At 44.7% G+C, this 24,063-nt stretch overlaps 1 protein-coding gene across 9 annotated transcripts in view; it reads left to right on the forward strand.

Annotated features, from left to right (window-relative positions):
* Nucleotides 1–24,063, forward strand: part of ctbp2a (C-terminal binding protein 2a) — an 89,525-nt gene that overhangs the window by 38,415 nt on the left and 27,047 nt on the right. Inside the window, exon 1 of one of the 9 annotated variants that reach the window (XM_050070448.1) lies at nucleotides 2,860–2,985. The exons of 3 other annotated variants lie outside the window; for them this stretch is intronic. Coding sequence is in view for 3 of the 6 variants with exons in the window: in XM_050070441.1 (XP_049926398.1) it covers nucleotides 4,240–6,550 (2,311 nt within the window). In the remaining 3 variants the exon portion in view is untranslated. Of the gene's footprint in view, nucleotides 1–2,859; nucleotides 2,986–3,368; nucleotides 3,524–3,845; nucleotides 6,551–9,828; nucleotides 9,932–19,474; nucleotides 20,363–24,063 lie in introns of those variants that run through there. 5 more of the 9 variants (XM_050070446.1, XM_050070441.1, XM_050070443.1 and 2 more) reach the window with 5 other exon arrangements.

A 24,063-nucleotide genomic window follows, 5' to 3' on the forward strand; every position in this document is an offset into this window, starting at 1 on the left:
GTGAGTGAGTGAGTGGGTGTATAGATGGAGTGAGTGACAGCATATTTCAAACCAGGCTTGTTGCATGTGAACCCTCTGATTCCAACTTTTGGTAGAGCATGCAAACATTTTACATGGTTAAAACATGCACCAATGAGCACATTCATACACGTACAGTGACCCTCCTCTGCTGGCTGAGCTGCAATATTAATGTGGAGGCAGCGGCTGTGAGGGCTGAGTGACAGGGAGATGTGGAGAGTTTATTAAACAACGGCAAGCGTCTTGTGTGACAGATTAGCCATAGATCTAAATGTCATACATCATGTCCGTCTTGTTACTGGCTGCTTAATGCAATTTTTTCTACTATTGAAAGATGTAAAAGAAAAAGTTATACACTATAACAAGCTAAAGTAGTTTTCTGAAATCTATTAGCAGTTAAAAGAGCCCTGAACTACATTATTGCATCCTCACTCGAGGCTCATTTACTCGAGGTTTCTATAAGTTTTACTCGAATTTTTCACCAGTCAAGTCTTACTCAATGTAAGGTCTTTATAAGCTTCTGCTGGGGTGGTATTATATTTGTTCTAAAATCCCCGGCTTAATTCCTAAATCCCTCTGTTACAGTGAATCTGGCGTTGTGTGCACAGTCTGGCAAGTATGGCAAATGGAGGAACATTAGAAATTTGAAAGTCACACATTGTTTAGTTTGAGGCAAACAGAACTCTGTGATTTACTTTCCTGTCAGGATTAGATCGGCAAACCCCGAGTACACACCTCTGCCCCTGTCTCTGTGTTTGAGGTTGACTTTATGGGGATGAGTGATCTGCTGCACTGAAAGCCAGAGTCTCTTGAGAGCCAGGCGAGGAGAAGTAATGAGAGGAGTGGATGAGGGTTGGGGAAAGAAGCCAGGGGATCACATATACTCTATAGGCTGTTGCCCTTGACATGGATGTGTGGTGTGTGTCTGTGTGTGTGTGTGTGTGTGTGTGTGTGTATTGGCTCTGAATATTTTCTCCTGAATGCAAGCAGCTTCTTTCATGTCTCAGAAATAGACCTTTCAGGACAAGCTATTAAATTAGGAATAATATACATGAAGTCTAGGTTTTGGTAGCAAACTCAATATTTTTAAGGTTACCAACCAAAATACATCAGTACTACTTGCTTTTAATTGAATTTAGGTACTTGAAAGTGCATCTGGGTAAGGGAGCTGGGTTCAAACAGGAGGCAGAAGTGCCGCAAAGCCAGGAAGCCAAATACAGAGCTCTGCCAAAGCTGCAGGGTTGACAGGAGGCGGATGGTGGCGTACAGGACGCGCCCCTACAAACTGCACCCACCACAAGCACAAGACAACGTGACAGTTATTTGAACCACGCGACTTTGTCATGAACAAATGTGAGGCATAATGTAGCAAAGGGCTGGAGCCTATCCCAGCTGACATTGGGCAAGAGGCGAGGTACACCCTGGACAGGTCACCACACTATCACAGGGCTGACACATGGAGACAGACAACCATTCACACGGGCAATTTAGAGTCACCAAATAAGCTAACCTGCATGTCTTTGGACTGTGGGAGAAAACCGGAGTACCCGGAGAAACCCACGCTGACACGGGGAGAACATGCAGACCCTGCACAGAGGGGCTCCCCCACCCTGGGGTTCAGGCCCCCACCCTGGATTCGAACTGGGAATTTTCTTGCTGTGAGGCCACAATGCAAACAATGCTAGTGCTGCCACACATTCCACATATTTGTCAGTTGTGTGTCCAAAGAGAGAGCGAGACAGACAAGCAGACACATATATGCACATAAACAAAAGCAGCTTTTTGACATCTAAGATAATACTTTCTATCTCACAAACCTCAGAATAAGACTGTGTGCCTTTTACAGTAGGTGATGAATGACACCTGTACTGGAAATGACTGTAAAATTTGATTGGCTTTATGACAGCAAAACCCAGATGAATCAAAATGGGCTTCAAAAATGATTTTTTATTCCATCTCTCAGCTTTGATTTGATAATTCATCGTTACAGTCAGTTTTAGATCCCCGCGAGGGCTCGCTCTTGCCTCTCCTTCCAATTTTAATTACCTTTTTACATCAAGCTGACTAATGTTCCTCTGACCTTACCAGAAGAAAAAAAAAAGGTTCCTAGTCATCTCTGCAATTGGTTTTGGAGCCAGTGTCATCAGCTTTTTCCTGTCATCTTGTGAAAACAGCAGAATACTCCGCTCCCTCTCTGATCTCTTCCTACTCTAATTACACAACTGTGATTAAACGAGATATTCATGCCGACGACGGACATGCCCGCGCCGTTTCCACAGGCCCTCTGTAAAGATATTCAGGAACTTTCCTCAATATGCTGAGACAGTATTAACAAGAGTTTCCTCACGGTCTAAAATATGTATTGCCACCCCTCGCTGTGGTGAGCTCCGAGATTAGATTTGGATGGAAACGGACACTTCCTCACCTTACATCTGTTTTCATGCATTAATAAACAGGGATCCTCTGCAGAAGGGATCGGGTTGCAGCCACAGTGACATGAAGCGAGACATGCAGGCAGCCAGGTAGGCAGGTACACCCCCAGAGTCATACACTGAACATCACCTTGGTTAGACAAAATGATGAATGTATACCAATTACATCTTCATGTATGGCTCATGGCCAAACAGAATATACAATGCCGCAGCATTGGAGCAAAAAGCTTTTTTCACCACGGCGTGTTTGAATGAAGTGGAGGGAGTTCTTGATGTATTGCGGCTCAACGAGCGTAGTGTTTTTGTAAGGCAAAGGTTGTAGGATTAACTGCTGTGACAAAAAGAACCCTCCCCCCCGCTTCCACACACACGACACACACATATAGATACACACACATCCGACTCCCCCAGTATTTTACTTTTCTCTGCAAAGGGGCAAATCCAGATTACAGAGCTTCTCTAAGTGAAGGAGATCAGAGGAGCTTTAGGAAAGAGGGGGACGGTGCTGTATTTTACTGACAGTAAGATGCATATGGTAAGAAATCATGTAATATAAAAAAAAAGTATTTTGAGATTATAACTTTCTGCGTGTTTAACACTGTGAGCTACAAGACAGGCAGTAATATTGATAATATAGAGGATCCTTGCTTGAAATAACAGTCATTGTGAGGGCAAATCGGACAAAGATTGCAGGTGGGTTTCGCTATGTATTCTGCAGTCTCCGTGCAATCCATGTCATTTTCAGTGTCCTCCAGTTAACGTACAAACAGCAGGTCTGAGTGATCTCATATCGAGCAGAGTGGGGCAATGACAGTGAGCGCCACGAAGGCATCAAGGACATTTCAGAGTTGGGCAGCAGTTGCGTGGTGGCTCTGCCGCAAGCATGGGGCCTGGAGGATTAGTGTCCAATCAGAGTGGATTTGATGTTTACTGACAGCACATGGGACTTAGCTCAGAGAACTGTATTTCATTTGTATTCAATGAAGCCGTGCGCCCTGCCTGGCCTCCCCTCCCCGCGGTGGCAAACTAAAAACTGAAACCTGTTGACGACAGTGCATCATCGACACCTTCAGGTAGGTGACTCTTCAGGAGAGGGTGAGGGGGTTCGGGGGTGGACTCTAAATCATCATCATCGGCATCACCAGATATGCTTGTATCTGGCTCACATGACGTCACAGTGGGAAGTGGAATTAAACAGGCTTTATTTAGATGTAATCCCTCATAGCAATCGGCAGAGCGAGTAAAATGTCCCAGAGAAGGGAGAGATAAACCCTATTGGATTAGTACAAGCCCCTGCCCATCCCAACCTATAACCCAACCTATCCACTTCTCTCTTTTTTTTTTTTTTTTTTGCCTTTTTTTTTTTATCGACGTTTGGTGGCCATCTCAAGCATGCACCCTGCTGCCGTGTCCTCCATGGAGTAGCTGTGCTACCTCTGCCTTGTACTGTGTATGTGTGGTTTGGTGTGATGTGTTTGTGTGTGGTGTCCTCTTTCCTCGCGCACAACAAGCCAGCATGACCAGAGATTAATTATTCAAGGACTGCCTTGGAGTCACCTGATAGTACGGACTTAGAATACTACAACCTGATATCAGGTGAAACGGTAGACCCTGCGTCATCTTCTTTTCTGCTTGTTCTCCTCCTCTCTGGTTCATTTTTTTTGGGTGCTAAAGTACTTGAAGACTTGAGAGGAAACTTTCGCAAACACAGCTACAGGCGGATTTTTTTGTGTGTTTGTGTTTTTTTTTTCCTCCATTGAAGCTTTCTCTGCTTTTTTCTTTTTTGCCAATGCTTGTCCCTAACAAACAGTTGAGTCTTGGTCGCTCCCACAGTTGGGACACACTAGGGGGGAATGAGGGTCAGTGGGACAGGGCTGAGAGTGTGTACGAGCAGCAGGCAAGAGTAGCCGGCCGGCGGAGCTCTCTGTCATACGCAGAGGGAGGAGGCTGGTACGAGCCTCCACCAGGAGTGCGTCCTCCTGACCTGGATTTGAAACGCGACCCGTATTCCTACCAAGAGTCTCTGTACGGGCAGGTTTACGCAGAGCGGCAGGACCCGCGGGGGCTTAGGAAGGGCTCTGTGCCGGATCTGAACCACTACGAACGAGCGCCCATGGCTCACCGAGGATCCATCTCACATCAGGATTACTATTCCCATGACCCGGCCATGACTCCGCGGCCACCTGAGGGCTTTTACCGGCCAGAACACCAGCCTCCACCGCACCACCCTCATCCACTGAGTAGGTCAGGCTCTCATTTCGGAATTGCACCTGGGGCTCGTGCTGTGTGGGATCAAGGTCAGGGAGGGAGAGCAGGACCTCAAGCACCTTCATCGCCTCTACCTCCTCCTCCCCCTCCTCCAACCGCTCACGAGTTGAGTCGGGCTTATAGGGAGCCTGGTGCTGTAACTGCTGCCAAAATGACACCAGATGGCCAACAGCGCATACCCTCCAGAGAGCCATCTCCTGCTCACTATGGTATGGAGCATGCATCTCCTCGGTATGCCAGTGAGCCTCCACCTCTGACCGGTCAGTCAGTCTATAGTGATATTAATAGCCGCCCGCTGGATGGGCAGCAGGCTGCTACCTGTCTCGTAGTAGATCCTGCCAGTCAAGCTATGATGATGAGGCAAGAGACGGCTTCACCCTACACCATCCAACAACAGCAGCAGTTACAACAGCAGCAACAGTTACAGCAGCAACAACAAATACAGCAGCAACAATTACAACAGCAGCAACTTCAACAGCAACAAATACAACAGCAGCAGCTACAGCAACAGCAACTTCAGCAACAACAAATACAGCAGCAACAACTTCAACAGCAGCAGTTACAACAGCAGCAACTTCAGCAACAGCAGTTGCAGCAACAGCAACTTCAGCAGGAACAGTTGCAGCTGCAACAGCAACAGCCTCTGCCACCTCCACCTACCATGCCTGTCTCTGACCCCAGCCTTTCTATGACGGCTCCACTTCCTCCTCCACCTGCCCCTGTGCAGCCTGCCCCAGTCGCTCAAGCTGCACCCGCCCTTGTGCAGGCTGCCCAAACTTCAGTCCCTCCTCCTGCAGTCACTCCACTTCCTACTCCTCTTCCCCCCACTGCTCCACAGACGCCTTTGCCTGTGGACCCCAAGAGGACAGTTGATCCTGAGTTTCTTGCCCTGCTGCGAAATGAGGGCCTCTCAGAGAGCACCATCTCCTCACTTACCCATCAGGGATTTGACTCCACCAGCATGCTGGCTGTTATGGAGGAGAACGATGTCCGCACCGTTGCTCCCAACCTTGGCCAGGCCCGTGTACTGTCTCGCTTGGTTCACAACTGCAAGCGGCCTGTTGAGGCTACGCCAGCACCCTCCCAACCTCAGACACCCATGCGAGGCCGCTCCAATAGCTTCAGCCATCGCTCAGACATCTACCACCACCAGCAGCCGCACCACCATCCAGCGCACCCTCCTCAAGCTTTGACCGTTGAAGCCCAAATTATACACCCGCAGACCCCTGGGGCCATGCAGACCATCTCCCCAAGGATGGGAGAAGTAATGGGTAGGAGACCCAACAGTGCCCCCTCTCAGCACCTCCTGGAAGCCTCTGGAGGCTACCCAGGCCAACCACCTCGCTCCCCAGGGCCATACGCTGGAGCACTGATGCCTGTTCAGTCAAGACCCATGTCAGCCTACTCCTCTGGTGTGACAGTGCCAGGGATGCCTATGCATGGTATGCAGATAATGCCACAGCAAATGACCGGGTCAATGCCTGCCATGCCAGGGTCTATGCACTCCATGTCGGGTATGCCACAGCAGATGCCCGTGTCCATGCCAGCTTTACAACAGCCACCACAACAGGTACCAAAAGCATACTCTACCAATTACACAGTGCCCATGGAGCTGATGAAGAGGGACAGGAACTTATTGCCATTGTCACCCATGCACAGCCCTCACCCCAGTCCTCAGATGATGCGTAAGGGTGGAGGGCCAGTACCAGAAAATGCCCTCGTACCCGTGGGTGCACCTGGCCAAGGTCAAGGTGCCCTTGCTGCTAACCAGAAGCTAAGTCGACGCACAGGTCCACCAGTCATCGTGTCCACCATGGCGTCTCCAGATACAAGTAAATCTTTCCTTTTCTGCTCTCATCCTCATTATCTGCTGCTGAATTCTTGAAACATTTGGTGTTGCTTTCTCTTGGCTGATGCACATTTTTTTAACAGATAAGAAAGTTGATTTGTACTAGAGCTCTTCGTTTTTTGCATGCTTTATGTAAGACACCATTTCCAGTTCCTCACATTGCTTTGAATAGCTCCACAAAGCATTGTTAAGAGTCATATCATGCTATCACAATTTGGTTGACATTTCTAAAAGTGATTCAGTATGTTGAAAGCAACAACTTGAGTATTAGGTGTAGGGTACGGCAGTATGTTAAAATTTCTAACCTGCCACTGTTAGCCAAACAACCGGTGATTGCAGATATATTCATGTAGGAGAATGTGCAGGGATGTTCTCAGCCAGTCATAGATTGCCAATATACCCCAACCCTAATTAGGTTGGAGTCTTTTCTTTGAAAAAAAGAAGGCACTAGAAATGCATTTTCATCCTTCATCATGATGAATCGTTGGTATGTGCATACCATCTCCATCAAATAAGTGTCTTTTTGTAGTCTGGTTTGTGAAACCATCATTCAGCTGAGGGATATGTGAGATCTATTTAGCTTAATATGGTTGCTGGTGTGTGATCCATGATGCTTGACCTTAAGAAAGTCCAAACACAATGAGAATGTTAATAGAGCACTTTTTGAAATCATTTTATCTCTCTGGTCAGTGCTGTCATTTGTTTGCTGTCCCGTGTTTGTTCTCATTACATCAACAATAGATAAATGGTGTGTCTTTTCTTCTTATCTAGTCCAGCGGAGCGAAATCTAAATTGCTTGCTGCCTATCTCTTTTCCAAAACTGTTGTCAGGATTATGATTAATACCGCAAAAGGATAACTTTTGCTTAGACATTCTGGCAGTCCATTCCCTGTCCTACTTTTCGTTTCTGCATTTGCCACGATCCTAAAATGATACTCCCATCCCGCTTTCTTGTCTGCTTATCTCTGAGAGCCAGATTTGTCAGTCTTCCATATACTTTGTGTGAAGTCCTTTTATTATTTCAGTAATCTCATGCAGTTCTTTTGTCAGAATGACATATCGCCCCATTAAATACAACACAAAATGGCATTGATGAGGCGCAATATGGAGGATTTGGGAGGAACAGCTGTCAGCACCCTTTCTGATACCTTTTAAATTTTAACAACTGCACACTGTCTTCATGTTACAGTCTGTCAGTCGCTGCATTCATGTGTGAACAGTTCACATTAAGACTTCCCTGACCAGAAAATTCAGATATTGTGTGCAGCAGTGTTAACAATCTGCTGGCGTGCATGTGTGTTAGTTTGCGATGGTGTGCATGTGTGAACAATATGTGTGATTGCGTTTGCCAAAGTCCCCTTGCAAAGATATTTTTTCCCCATTTAGCTGTTATTGGCTGCATGTAATGCCCTTTGTGAGCAAAAGGCTACTTTTTAAAATCCTATAATCTGCCTCAGCTATCCAGCATTCATAAAGTTGCTTAATTATGATGGCAGTGTTAGTTGTATGGAGCTATTTAGCTGTGGTATCATTGTAACTGCAGCTGTTTTGATGAAGTCCTTTCTGCTCTGCCACACACCATCTCCCCACCGCCCCCAAGCTCCTGTTGTTGTAAACATGGATGTCTTATTGCATTATGATAATAAGGGTGTATCAGAGTGCAGCCACTCGGGCTACACCGCCTTCCTTCAGTCCTGCTGCTGTCAAGGTGTGCCACTGACCTGCATGAAATAGCAATTAGCTTCCTCTATTTCTTCTCGAACAGATTTGCTCACAGCGATCACACTTTACATTTGAACTGGTGAGTTAAAGGCAGAGTTTCAGCGACTTTTCATTTTATGCTTGATTTCTTTTCAGCAGATTTTATTGAATTTTGATTTGTGTCCCAAATTCATTTTTCGATCCCACTTTGAAATGAAATGCATTCAGTCAACGCTTCCTTATTGTGTAATCACCTGAATACCATATCAGATTAAATCTTTTAATTCAGCATAATGAATGCCGCTGCATAAAATTATCTCCTTTTCACACCCGTGGCCTGATTAAAGTATATTTCAGACATTTTGGGCAATAAGGGCTGATTTCTCCATCAACACCCGCTCACCAGAGGCTGACTAGCAGCATCACTGGACAGATAAAATCGAATTACAGTGCTGATGGCCGATGTGTGACTGTGTCATTTTCTCTGTGCAGGTTGTAATGAGAAGAGAGAGGGTGGTGGGGGTGGTGGGGGGGGGTTAATCCTTCAGATCCTCCATTTCCACTGCTGCACTAATCCACAGATATTCTCATTTTGTTCAGACCAGCCTCCTGGCTTTCAGTGAGTCTCTGTGAACTACTGCACATGGCCAGTAGGTTGAAATGGACATTAACGGGGGCCAAAGCAGACAGGGAACAAATGATTTAACTGAGGCAGTTTTGTTATTGTCCCTCTGATTTTTAGGCCCAGGAGAGCAGATATTAAAAGATCCCCATTGCTTGGCTGTCAAAACAGTCTGCTGCTCTTAGCGCAGACGGACACATGCCTCAGAAAGGAATTCTTCCAAGTCTGCCACATACATCACATTGTTAGTACGCACACACACACACACACACTCAGCAGTAGTAGACCTCATTTGCATGTGGCTGACATTTGTTGCTTTGGTAATTTCATCTGTTAATGGACACTGCTGCAAAGCTGCTCTGAAAGCATATTCCTAAATTGTATGTTGCTAGGCAACGCGGGTTTTGGTGGTAATCGTAGGCAGATTTGCTTCTGGTTAAAGGGTCGGTCCATTGTCAGAAAACACTGCAAATTTACATTTTTTTTTAACAAAATGGCTGGCTGAGCTAATGCATCTGGAGGAAAGTATTAATCATCATTCATTCACTTCTTTTCATGTAGGATAAATAAAAATTAGGAGGCTTTTCTTGCCTATTTTCAAAGGAAGAAAGTATATGCATGTTACAATATTGATATTTTGTCAGGTAGACACATTATGTTGTGAAAGCAGCAGCAGCACATTTTGCAATTCTTAAAATCCAATTAGTTATGAGCTTATGATACCCTCTGATATTCTGACAACCTCAGACAATTCATTAGTTACAGCAGTGAGTTGCACCCACAACCAGAGAGAATTTCTTTCTAAACTAATAGCCCTTGTGTAAATACAGATGGCATGCCCCCGCCCACCTCAGTACATGCTTTGTGGAATACCCTTGAGCAAGACCCCGCCTTTATATGACTAACTAGGCCTCCCCATCCCCCACGCGGGCATAATCACTGCATATGATACTGTGGGGCTTCCACTCTTTCACCTCCAGCCTGCGGAGTGAGTTGGCTTCCGTCCGTGGACTCTAGCCAGGCGACCTGATGCCAGCTCAGGTCAGTTCTTCTCTGCGTGACACACTAGCCGCAATTTTTCCTCCTTGCTCCGGCCTAGCGTGGTGATGGGGGAGGGTTGTGGCATATTTGTTCTGGAGATGGCAGATTATGTATTAACGGGGTCCAGGTCAAAGCTTTGGGCAGTTGTTACACTGAGTGAGGGATTAAGGAAGGGGGAGAGGGTGAGAGGGAGGGAGAGAGATGTAGTCCTGCTACTGATAGATGATGATTGCGACTGGCAAGGTGGGGGAGGGGGGAAAGGGCATGGACAGCTGTCAGTCAACCTTGGACTCTTCATGGAGATGAGGTTATCTGTCAATGTTGCATTTAGACTTTGAGGGTCAAACTTTGGTCTTAAACTGGAGTGACAGTCAGAGGTTGTTCTTGTTATGTTGCTGTTCACTCAATGGTTAATATTTTTTCTTTCTGACCTTCAACCCAGTCACCAGGAAAAAATGTTGGTGTTGCACGTTTCTGCAAACCATGGATAAATTACATTTGCACATTATTATGAGGCGGACTCATAAAATCTTTACATTTTAACAATGTGGTTGATGTGCGGTTAGGTGTAGGCACAAAACACTCAGTTATGGTTTGGAAAAGATCATGTTTTGGCTTAAAATACCCTGTTTGGTGGGCACAATCCTGGCAGGAAAAGCAGTTATGTCGTGGTTAAGAACAGCCGCTTTTTGTGCCGCTATCCCTGCAGAAAACGCAGCGATGGTTCTATAAAGAACAACCACTTTTCATAGCACTGTTCCCACTGGAAACACACCGATGGGTTGCTATGAAACACCCATGTTTGGAGCCGGAAAATCTGCTGGAAAAACACAGATGGTTCCCTACAATACACCCATGTTTGGAACCTAAAAAGATGCTGGAGAAACACAGACAGGTCACTACAAAACACCCACATTTGGAACCTAAAAAGATGCCGGAAAAACACAGATGGGTTGCTACAAAACACCTATAATTGGAGCCTAAAATGCCGCTGGAAAAACACAAACAGGTCACTACAATACACCCATGTTTGGAACCTAAAAAGATGCTGGAGAAACACAGACAGGTCACTACAAAACACCCACATTTGGAACCTAAAAAGATGCCGTAAAAACACAGATGGGCTGCTACAAAACACCTATAATTGGAACCTAAAATCCCACTGGAAAAACACAGACAGGTCGCTACAAAACACCCACATTTGGAACCTAAAAAGATGCCGGAAAAACACAGATGGGTTGCTACAAAACACCTATAATTGGAGCCTAAAATGCCGCTGGAAAAACACAAACAGGTCACTACAAAACACCCACATTTGGAACCTAAAAAGACGCTTGAAAAACACAGATGGGTCACTACAAAACACCCACGTTTGGAACCTAAAAAGCTACTGGAAAAACACAGATGGGTCACTACAAAACAACCACGTTTGGAACCTAAAAAGCTGCTGGTAAAACACAGACGGGTTGCTACAGAACACCCATGTTTGGAACCTAAAAATCCGTTTGAAAAACACTGATAAATCAGTACGAATTATCCATGTTTGGAGCCTAAAAAGCTGCTGGAAACCCAGCAATGACTCACTAAAGCACAACGGTGGTCTGCAGCTTGGCCGGTGTCTCGCCTAAGTGACATGCTATCAACCATCCCCTTCACCTCCTGATGAAGTCAGTTCATATACTGTGTCACTCATGTTGATATGATCTACATGAAACGTGCAAATTTAACATATTGCAGAAACGTACAATGCCAACATTTGCTTTTGCCAACTGGGCTGTGACCTGAGAAGTTAAACGTATCAGGGCCCCAGCCTTGAGTAATGCAGCCGTTGGATTAAAACGGGGTGTTTTCAGAACAACAGAGGATAGACATGGACATTATTGTAATTGTGCCTTTGACCATTAAAAGCATTGGCTTTTAGTAAGTAAGTAAAACTACTGGTGATTTTGTGCAGACAATAATAAGTGTCTGGCAGTTGGACTACTTTCAAGGCTTACATGGATATAAAACTCTTTTGGTTGAATCACTGGTGCAGAAGATGAACAATTGTGATGGAACATGTGGTTGTTGGATAAAAAAATCAATGGTGCAAGTTTGAGTACATGAAAATGTGAGGAGAGAAGTTTTTCGATGCCTGATAAAGCACTCAGCAGTTTAAATCAACACATGCTCAGATTCTGGGTCAATTTTGGATGAATTGAGCTACGATGGTGCAGGATTTTGTTCACAACTGCACATAAAAAAACATGTTTTATTTGCTGCAGCTCTGACAAGCTAATACTCTATCGCAGTGGCGGCTGAGGCTAATGGGTATGGTAGCAGTTAAAGCCAAACCAAATTGGCGGTAAAAGCATGATTTCTCAAAGAACAAGTTGAAATTATTAAAGCTGTGATTATATATCCAGGATACTGCTGTGTTTCTATGTTGAGGAACATTCAGGATTTCATTACCAGAAAACTTCCAAAACCAGCCTATCCTCCCACATCCCAAACGCTATGCAGCCTGTGTGTAGGATGATGTGTGCGCTGTTTGTGTGTGTGTGCATGTGCGAGCTGCTGTTGGCAGGTGTGGCGTCTGCTGTGGCACAGTTCAGAGTTCCTCTCCCCACCAGATGTTCCACTTAATATCAGGCAGTGATTTCCTTTTTTCCTCCATGAGAGAATAAAGTCTCTGGTCACACTCTGCCAGGATTCGATCTATACAGATCTTGAGTACTCATTTTCTGTTCTTCTCTTTCTTTTTCTTTGAATAAAATGATCTCTGTTTCTCTTTGACTCCCCCACCTTCCTTTGTAAATCAATCTTTAAAGGAAATGATTTGGCTATGACACCCTCCTCACAAGAGAGTAGAGAGTGGGGGGAAAATGAAGTAAGAGGTAATGGGAGAAATATGCCTCTAAACAAACGTCATACCCAGCTCAGCACATTCATTCGTGACTGTGGTTGTGGGCTGCAGAGCCTGTCTGCAGGAAAATGAGGGAAATGAGGAAAGTGAAGATGGGAGGTGATTGAACCCAACTGAAGACAGCAGAACAGAGGAGATTGAGCAAGAAAGACCAAGGCAGAGAGGGCTGCTTTACATTAGATAGTGAAGGATTGACTGTCTTAGAGGTGATGATGGAGTCTTAGAAGTGGGATTACATCAATGGAAATTCTGTCATGCCATGTTGGAGCAAGTGAAAGAGGGGAGGGTGACAGGAGGACATCTCAAGTTTTTGTTTGGTTTGTTTTTATTGGAAGAAAAAAAACACTTTGTAAACCTGACCCAATCTTGCTAATCTCGCAAACTACTGAGCCAATCAGCCTAATATTTTGTGTGCACATTAATGACTGTGTACTGAAGGATCTCTCATGGTTTTGGCAATTTACAGTTGTTGAAGAACTTGTTATACTGACCGACTCCTCACTCTTCTCAACCAGCCAGTAGGGGCTGCAAGTTTTCCAGGAATCATCTTGGCTAAAAACAGCAAACCTTCCTAGTCTGTTGCAGGCCATATTTTGGCCTTCGTTGTGGCTCAAAAACTGACATCTGTAGAAAAGTTTGTGCTCATTTAGATCCGGAGCATCTGAAGATGAATTCTATACCCAACATGTTATGATCCACTAAAGGCTGCGACCTGGTTTTGTTCCGTCGCACAGCATCATCCCACACTGGCCGTGTTTCAGAAGCGGGGTGTTGTGCCTGTGTGATTTAAGTTATGTGTCCATTCCTTGATTACCCTGTAAGTTATTCATCTTCCTTTAGTCCGTAAGGGTCCTCAGATCAAAAGAATCAAAAGGGATTTTCATAAATATTAATCCAAGTTGTGAGTATTGTTTTTACAGGATAAAGTGGTGTTGTGTCGGTATGCCAGGCATTGTAATCCTCGAGTGCTATAACTGTTGTTATCTCTGATACGCTGTCTGTCAGAGCTACATCAAATAAATGATTCATGCTGGTTTAAATAAACAATTTGATGTATTTGGTGCTTTGCTGAGCACCTGTATTGTGTGAAAGGAATTAAAGGCCCGTCCCAAATATAGGCCTGTTGATTTTAGTGATTTCAGCAAATGCTTTTAATTGAAGTTTTACGGTGCTACAGCCTACTGTCCAGTTATGAATGATGAAGATGAAAGATTTAGGCTGTGTTTTACTCATTAGAAATACATTCATCCTCAGGAAGCAGCTGCCTGGCGGAGATCTGCCCTCTACTGAGTGCACTTTTCTAGTTTTGTCTGATTTAGGACTACAACTTATAATTATTTGTATTTATTTGTCAGATTTAATCTGTTTATTCTTGGGCCTATAAAGTGCTAGAAAACGGAGATAAATGACCCTCACAACTTTCTTCATATTGCTGTTCTTTCTGTCCCTTCAACAGTCCAAAAACCAAAGATACTTCATTTTCACTGATGTAAAACATAGAAAATCTCTCATTAAATAGCATGAACAAGCAGATGTTTGACATTTTTGTTGGTTAAATTACTAAAAATGATCAGTATTTTTATTTAAATGGTTGTCAACTAATCGATTAATAGAGAAATACTGCGGTTTCAGATATAGGGTGGCTTAGTGTTTACCAGTGTAACCCTCAACTTGCTGTTCTGTCCTGCAATTTATTTCCTTTTTGCTTCCTGATAAACAAAATAATTTCTTCCAAGACTGAATGACACGTGTCGGTATTGTCCGTTTCTCTCTGTGGATGTAGTTGTGTGCAGAGAATAAAGAAAATGTTCTGTGCAGGTGCCATGGAAAGAAACTGGACCTTGAGAGGAAAAGTCTCACCACGGAGGTGAAAACCTCTCTCTGGCCAGTTGGCTGCATCCTTTCAGAGCGACTGGAGGTGATTAACTGCAGGTTGTGGGAGCTGAGGCGGAGGAAGGACGGACACAAGAGGTCACATGCTCAGCACTTGTTGCTCAAAAAAAAGTAGGAGAAGAAGAAGAAAATAAGAAATGAAATGAGAAGCTGAAAGACCTTGACTTCTGAGGTGGTTTCCATTGTGCTAACGTGTGTCTTCGCTCCCCTCACTCGCGTCTCCTCCTGTCGTCTTAGCTCCTACCAGCGAGGATGTGAGAGATAGATGTGAGGACGAGATGCGTAGGATACATCTGTGTTTCCTCAGTCTCGGCTCTTCCAGAAGACTCCTGTCTCCTCAGTCCTTGTCTCCTTGAGGTGCATTTTAGGGATTGGAAGATCCTCCATAATGGTGGAGGGGAACTATTTCTAGGTCACTTGAAAGGAGAGGACATGAGGAAGCATAAGTTATCATTATGAAAAGCAACCCCACTCTCCTTATTAAAAGTCCCGCTATATCTCCTCTCCTCTCCTCTCCTCTCCTCTCCTCTTCTTTCCTCTCATTTCACTTCTTTCCTTTCTCCCACTTTCCTATCCTTACCTCTCCTCATCTTTTCTCTAATTTCCTCTTCTGTCATTTCCTCTCCTTTACATACCTTTTCTCCTCTCCTTTCAGACCCTCTTCTTTCCTTTCCTATCATTTTCACTTCTTTCCTTTCTTCTCCCTTCCTTTCAGATGCTCTCCTTACCGTTCCCCTTTTCCTTTCCTATCCTTACCTCTCCTCATCTTACCTCTATTTCTTCATCTGTCATTTCCTCTCCTTTACTTACCTTTTCTCACCTCCTCGTTTATTCTCTCCCCTTGTTTCCCTTTCTGTCCTCTTCTCTTCTTTCCTTTCATTTCCACTTCCTTCCTTCTCTCTCATCTCCTTTCAGATCCTCTCCTTACCTCTCCCATTCTTTCCTTTTCTATCCTTACCTCTCCTCTCTTCTCCTTTTTTCTTCTCCTTTGCTTTCCTTTCCCTCCTTTCCTTTCCTCTTCTTTCCTTTTCCCTTTTCTTATGTCATCTTCTTTCTTTTACTCTCTTGTTATTTTGCTGTCCTCTTTTCTTTTCCTGTTCTCTCCCTTTTCCTCCACCTCTTTTCCCCTCTTCTCTTATCCTTTCCTCTCCTCTCCTCTCCTCTCCTCTCCTCTCCTCTCAGTGCCAACCAGGGAGTCACCCTGAATTATTCATTTTGAGAAAATGAAATCTTCACGGGTGTTAAACCAGAGTGAAGACGAGACAGAGCTGACCATGTTCCCTGTATGCAGTATTTGTGCGTGTGTGTGTGTGTGTGTGTGTGACCAGGCGTTGCAGAACTTGACACTTTGCTTGGCTGTGTTTTAACAAAAAGCGAGGGGGAGATATGTTTAGAGGTGCAGATGAATCTCATTTGCACCCGAGGAAAATATTATACATTTCTCAGTAGGCATGTCAGTCGTGTTCAGGATCACATGGGGCTGTAAATGGGATTGTGTTTCACAGTGTTTTTAGTCTCACACAGGGAGGAGGACGTGTGTGTGTGTGTGTGTGTGTGTGTGTGTGTGTGCGTGAGCAGCCATCACTACATATTTGATCCTACATTTATTTTATATGAATTCTTTTCAGATATTTGGCCAAAGCACACATTGATGAGGAAGTTAACGTTAAGGTGGCCAGTTGCTGGATGAGTCAGTATTTCACTCTGTGTGTGTGTGTGCGCGTGCATATTTGTCCATGTATTTGTGCACTGTTTCATTTTTCATGGATGCCTGTTCACACTCTATTTGTCTAAGCCTGCAGCATACATGAGGGGGGTAATAAGCAACGCCTTCCCCCATTCATCCTCCATCCTCTCGTCCTCTCTGTCTCAAACCCTCACACACACACCCTCCTGCACATCCTCTTTTACATCTCTTTCCCTCTCTAATCAGGCCAGTTGGCTGAAGTCACAGAGAAAGAAAAAAGGTGGAGGAGCAGAGTGATGGTGTTGGAGAGGTGGAGCGATGCACAGACGGGCTATGAATGGGAGAACAAGAATTTATGTGCTGAGATCGCCTCCCTGCAAAAAAAAAAACAACAGAAAACAAAAAAACCTCAACATCTGTTGTCCACCTGCAGCTGTGCCATCTCTCTTTTTTTGTCTTTCACTGCCCCTCGTCTCCTCTCACCCTCATTCATGCTTCAATCATTTGGCAGCAGCACCTCATGTAGATCACAAGAGGCAGATGGGATGGTGAATTTTAGAGGTCAAATTATAGCGTAGACCTCTCTCCCTCCACTGCTCTCTTTTCATGAATGAGCCTTTTTTACTCCAGGCCTGGTTTGTGGGCTCAGGTTACATGTTGTAACCAAACCTCCTCAATGGAGCCCTTTAAACTCACCACACTCCTGAACTTACAGTAGATACATGCAGCGCACTACAATACACACAATATGTGCAACACAGGAGAATACGTCAAGTGTAGAAATGTTTTATTGTTTTATTAGTGTTTATTTGTTCTCCCCTTCAGTGTTAGTTTACTGTTGGTAGAGTAGACCACATTCATTTGTTCACTGAGTCATTAGAGGGTGGGAACTAACAATTATTTTCAGTATTGATTAATCTGTTTTTTAGCGTCTTGATCAATCACTTTAAAATGTTAAACTTCCCAGAAGGCAGCATGACATCTTCAAATGGCTTGTTCTGTCTGATCGGCAGTCCTGTCCTCAAAGATATTAAATTAATAATCATGTAACAGAAAAAAAAACAACTTTTGTAATGTAAGCGTAATGCCGAAAACACCCCAAGCTCACCCCAAATAATCACATTTTTTAGTGGCTGGAAGGCATGTTCATGAGTTTCAGGGTGGAAGTAAGTCTTTGTAGCATCAGTCATCATGTCACAGCAGTCACAGGACTCTGTTTACTAATTGGCTGTGGAGTTGGCCGCAATTCGCTACTTGAAATTTAGCTATCCCCCATTTTTAGTTTGGCCACAGAGTCAGATGATTGCAGCACAGCTTGGAGCCAGAGCTTTCCATAGACATTGCATGGCAAGTGGCCACAGGCTGCACTTCACCACTGCTTGCTATGTGTTCGATGTAATAATATTTAATAAGGTAATTAAACTTTTCTTGTGGAAAAACTATATCAAATTTGATCCTCAAGTATTTTTATCCATCTTAAAACATGCTTGGACGTGATTTTTAAACGTAAATTCAGAAATAAAGGGATGAAATCTACCTAAAAATACAGACTACAATAGTGGTTCCCAACTGGTCCAGCCATGGGGTCCAGATTTCACCTTAGTCATTAGTTCAAGGTCCACACAGTTAAATACATTCAACATTCATGGTTTTGCCATGTCGTTGAGCTAGTTTGCTGTCTCTGTTAGGTAGATGTCCGTTAGTCACTCACTCTTAAGTAGGAAAAGGCATTTCAAAATAAAAGCTCTGTGCTGGAAATTTGCTTTACTCAAAGATAAAATGTGCTTTGTAAAAACTTCACTTGCCATCAGTTCAGAGTGGACCACAACCCACCAGTTGGGAACCTGTACCTGTACTGCTGATTTTTTTTCCCCTGCACAAATGCCAAACATTTTATGGCTGCAACAATTTTCATCATTCAATTTTCATTATTGATTAATCTACTGATTATTTCCTTGATTAATTGATTAATTGTCTGGTTTATAAATCAGAAAATTGTGGAAAATGTCCACAAAAATATCCCAAGATGACATCTTCCAATTGCTTTTTTTTACTATGATGCAAGACACGGAAAAAAGCAAATCTTCACATTTAATAAAACTCATACAAACAAAATGTTTGGCTTTGATTATCACAATAGTTGCACAACTGAACTGTACCGAAAGCAGATTTTCAGAATGTGCAACAGCAGTGTTGTGTCTCCGTATAATGACCTGGAAGCTCCTCTTAACCTCCATTATCAGAATCCCTTTTAAGTTGTCTGTGGGAGACAAAATGCTGGGCTGCCCTCTTAGATTAGCGTAGTAGTAGTAAACATGCTAATCTGTCACTCCTGTGCTCGGGTTTAAATCTCAGGATCAATTAGACTACAGGGAGGATTTTCCAAAGTGTTATCGTAAGTTCACATGTAGGAATTGACTGTGCTTGTGTCTCCACTGTGAGAAACACACTTTGTGTCTGGTCTGATCCCCGGAGAGCTCAGTTGCAGGTGTGTGTAGATATTTTTACATCTGGGAATTAATTTTGCAACTGCAGGATTTTCTATTACAAAGCCTGTTCACAGATGTTTGTGCTATACTCAGACACTTAACCAGCCTTTGCATGTCATTCCTCCACTGTGGTTTCACGCACATGTGAGCGCTCACCCCAGCTTCTGCATTCATCCTTGTATGAAACAGTCATCACCTGTGTCTTTAGATCTGCGCGCACGTCTCGGCCCTTTGTGCAAGCATGACAAGTATTGACGAGAACGCCGCGTTGAAGCCTAGAAACGAGGCACTTAAATGGCTCGTTGAACGGCAAAACCAATCAACTCTTGTTAAAGAGCGAGGATAAAAATCGAGATTGAGAAGGAGAGTTTGTGAGCAGGGGGGAGAGAGGCTGAGGAGAGAGGGGAAAGGGGCTGGCACTCTTAAAGGACCGTGAAGGCCAGATCACAAATAATAAAACAGAAAGGCAGAGAGGGAGGGAGGGAGGGAGGGGAGGAAAAAAAAGAGAGAAGAAGGAAAATATGTTGAGCGAAGGGGAAGGTCGGAGAGAATGGAAGAGGGAGTCGTACGTGTGCCAGGAGCGCTGCACCTCTCGCTGTGACTGGTGCTCTTCAAGGATTTTTTCCCCCTCTCTTTCTCTTTCGTCTCCTTTATTTACCCCCATCTTTTCTTTCCTCCTGCATAGCTGTGGCACCGGCTTGTTTTCTCTGTCTTTTTTTCGTCTTTTACCATTTTTCTCCCCCCACCCCTTCCTCTGTTTCTCCCTCTCTCTCCCTCTCTGTCTTTCTGTGACTCGCAACAAAAGGCTGACGGAGTGAGCCTGACGTCTGAATGAATAGCCCAAACCTGCCGTGAAGGGAGAGAAGAGGGAGCCGGAGCAGGGGAAGAGGAGGCTGAGGAGAAAAGATACAAGTGATCTGGCTGAAGAGGCGGAAAGAGGAGGACGCTCAGAAGTGCTGATTGCTGGCTGAAGACGAGTAGAGATCCAATTTTTCTTCCCTCCCTCCCCCCCTCTTTGGAGATTAAAGGAGTTGTCGGCGCCGCTTTAACCGCACAGGGGGGAGACGATCGTAGTTCTCGCTCTCCAGTCCTCCCCCTTCGCCCACTGCCCTCCTGTGCCACCTTCCATTTTTTTTTCCTCCACTCCTCGCTCAAGAGTACCAGTCGTCTGAGAAAGAGAAATGGAGCTTCTGGGGGTGAGGTGACGAAGGAGGACAGATTTGGAAACAAGCAGTGGGAGAGCAGGGGAACACAGAGAGAGGGAAGGAAGGAGGCTGGAGGAGGAGGAGGTAGAGAGGAGAGGATAACCCCAGGGCATACTGTGTGAAAATACCCCCCCAAGCCCCACTTCTTCTTCTTCTTCTTTTTTTTTTTTTTTTTTTTTTGTCCCGCTCCACCACATTTCCTCTGCCATGTGTAGCTCCTGATCTGAAGAATGTGGAGACAGCATTTCCCAGGCAAGGAGCATGTTTCACATTGTCTTGTGCATATGTGTGTGTGTGTGTGTGTGTGAGTGTGCATGTAGTCATCAAGGGTAATAATAAAAAGCTGTGGTGTGTGAGTGTGTGTGTGTGTGTGTGTAATGGCGAGAGGTGGGGAAGGAGGGAGTTGGACTGGGCTTTAAGGCTAATGAGCCTCTTATGTTTTTGCAATGAAGTGTGTCATGAAAACAGTGTGTGTGTGTGTGTGTGTGTGTGTGTGTGTGCGTGCATAAGGGCAAGCACCCATGTGAGTATGTCAGTGTTTTCCTGGTTTGAAGCCACAGAACTCTGCACCGCAGTGAGAGGCGGTGAGATAGGATGGGCTGTCAATCGAAGGGTCAAAGGTCGAGAACAGTGGGCTCATGAGTGGCTCTGTGTGAGTGTGTTTATGTTTGGTGCTGCATGTGAACGCTGTCTGTCACTGGGTGTGTGTTCAGGCGTGCACTGTGGCTATAAAGACGTGTGTGTGTGTGTGCGGGGGGCTCGTTAATTTTCAAATGTGCGGATTTATCAGTGCACATTTTGATGCTTTAAAACATATTTAAATATTATAAAAATAATCAGAAATATTGGTTTGTAAATGGCATTAAAAGTATAATTTCAACCTCAAAGCATTAGTTTGATAGTAGCGGGGCTTTTGGGGCTCATAATCATAATCAGCAGCTGATTTCTCTCAATTTTCTTGGCACTATCAACATGAAAATACCTTGTTTACTGAAAACTAATAGAACTCAGCAGTAAACATAACTTTTAGGTGCACTCGGAGAAAAAATATGTTAAATTTTCACAGGAAAATATGTGGAATTTTCAAATTTGGCACACTGATCTGTGTTAAATCTGTTTCTCCTTATTTTGTGTCCGTGGTCTGTAACTGTTGGTGCTCGCCTGTGTCGATGTAGCAGAGCTGAAACTCCTTATCTCCCTCTCCTGTCAGGTTTGTGTGTGTTTGTGTGTGTACATGCTCCCCACCTGCACACACTCGCTTGTGTGTGCATGTGAAGTGAAGCTCGAGCGCCCTGTCCACTGTTCATCAGCACTGACAGCTGCTTTTGTCTCAGGACCCTGGTTGTTTTCAGGCCTTGCTGGCGAAGCACAAAAGGCAACATTTAAAGTGGAGATGGTGATGGATGGATGCTTCCCTCTCCATCTTTGCGTCGTATTTACCTCAGACGCCACCTGTGATATCCGTGTGTCAGTTTCCCCCACTCTTCCTCTACTCTCTTCTACACTTTTACACGTAATTTCTCCCTGCCCTTCTCTCTCATCCTTTTATCTCCCCCCTCCCTCGCCCCCTCTTGGCTGGGCGTTTGGGTGGTGATAAGTTTGGAGGAGGGCAGGCGGAGGGAGGACAAACAAGGTCTTTGTGTGTCCACATAGTGAAACAAGAAACAGACCGGGGTGGCGGCGGCGTAGCCGGGCGCTGATAGGGTCCGGTGGGGGCCTGGAGGAGGCAAGTCTGCCAAAAAAAAGATTACACCTCCCTTCTTTTTCTGCCGATGCCAGGGGATCGTAAACACATCAAGAAAGTAGACACTCCCAAGAATCCAGGCGCCGGTTTCTTCTTAACATGTACGCGCAGTTACAGAGTGTAACATTGCTGGTTTTATATTGTAAGTAGTGTGCAGGTGGACGCACACAGCCAGCACTAAGAGAACAGAAGTAGAAGGGAGCATTGGCATTGAGAGCTGTGAATGCCCTTGAACATTTTATTCAACAAAATCTGTGACATCGCAGATAATCACTGATCATTAATGGCTATCATCTGTGGGTGTGTGTGAAGCTAAGTGCAGCCAAACTCTGTGTGTCAGTGTGTGCGCGGTACCACAGCGAGCATGTTTGTGATGTCTCCCTGGAAAATGCCGCAGAGAAACACCAACCGTGCCACTTGTGCAAACCTCACGCTCACCATATTTGGGTTGCCAGGTTGGGTGGCCTGTGGCACGTTTCTTTTTGGGGGGCAAGATTTGATATGATGAAATCAAGCTTTTCCCATCTCACATGCTGCACTTGCCACAAAGAAAAAAGCCTGCTGGGTTATCGCCTGAGCCCCCTCCTCCTTTCCTTCTCGGACTATCCCATCACTGAGGCCCCCAGCTTGGGAGTTGCTAGGTAACCAGAACCAGCTGTTGGTCCTAAGCTCGTTGAGCCCGTTTTGGCTCCACGTCAGCTGCAGAGTAGTTCTCTCTGAAAGCTCGCTGTGAACTCAGCGACCGCCGCTGTGGCCCTGACATCATCGTGCCATGGAAAATCTTCCTCACTTCCTTTTGTTTTTGCAGTTTTATTGTTCCATCGGTGCGGGGACCGGTGTGGGAGCGTCCACGGCGTGTATCACACCAGTTTGAGCAATTTAGGAGCATTTCATCACCTTTCACACACAACTACGGGGGAGGAGATGGGAAATAGAGCAGGCGAGGGCGAGAGGAGGGTGAAAAGAATGAGCTGGATTTCTGAAGAAGTCACCTGTAATTTAGAGTCAGTTGAAAAAGACATCAGGATATAAAGGAGAGTCTCTAAAGTGTGTCACTCCTCTGTGAGGCGAGGATACTAAACTGCCTCAGAAGGCTTTTAACAGAGATCCGAGATGGCAGGGTACACAGTGTAATTATTCAGGAAATCACAACAGTGCAGGTAAGTTAATACGGCCCTGCATTCCCCAAGTGGACAGTTTACCTTTCAAAGTGTGGGACAACCTCACAAACAAGCCGCAAGTAAATCTGTGGGGAGTGCATTAACTTCCAAATGAAATTGTCTTTGTAAACCAGCCGAGGCATGCTGGAGATCCATGAAACCACAAAAACCAGAGCACACAATCTGTCAGAAAACTTCAGAAATGAAGATGTAGCGCGATGTTATTAAATATCAAATACCATTTAAAGATTTCAAACCCAAGGGGAGAAACGCAGGTTTGAGCTGGAGTTTGTTTTCTTTCATTGATTGTTTGCGCTCTATTTAGGAAATGATCCTTCTCCCTCTGAAAACTCTGACTCACAGCGTCTGGCAGCGAAGCTTTCTGAGCTGCTTTTCCAAGATCACCCCTTCCAAATGAGAGAATTAGACACCAGATTGTATTCACCAAGGAGAGGCATATTTCTATGAGTTCTGCTTTTCTTTTTTCTCGCTCCCTCTCTTAACGTTTTAAAAGATGACTTCTATTTCTGTTGTCAGAATCCAAAAAGGCTTTTTAGTTTGGAACATCTGTAATCCATTTGTGGTTTAAAGTACGCTCTTGCCAGCTCTGCCAAAAGTTTTCATACTTCCTGGAGAATCATCCAGTTTGTGATTAGCGTTGGCTAAAGGATGATATCAGTCTTAGTCCATTCAAGCTTCCCTGGAGGGATGTAACAACACATGACCTCCACTGGATAAGACTATCTGCTGTCACACTGAACACGGTTCAGATTTAGTTAGTCAAGCTGTTGGCTTTGTTTCTTTATTACTTGCTGGCTCGCAGACAATGCTGGCTGTTGTGCTACGATAAATACTTCGGGTACAATAACAGGAAATTGACACAAGCAATTTGCATTTTTATCCGAATGACTACCAGCCAAAATATCCTAGCGCCTAATGTAAACCATCTTTAGTCATGTTATTTCTGCTGCTCACAGAGGTTTACATAACAGCAAATAGGCACTTGAAAAAATGGCTCCGTGGTGCATTTTTGCCCCGCTTAAAAATGA

The sequence above is a fragment of the Epinephelus moara genome, chromosome 19, assembly GCF_006386435.1.
Source record: "Epinephelus moara isolate mb chromosome 19, YSFRI_EMoa_1.0, whole genome shotgun sequence".
Classification (NCBI taxonomy): domain Eukaryota; kingdom Metazoa; phylum Chordata; class Actinopteri; order Perciformes; family Serranidae; genus Epinephelus; species Epinephelus moara.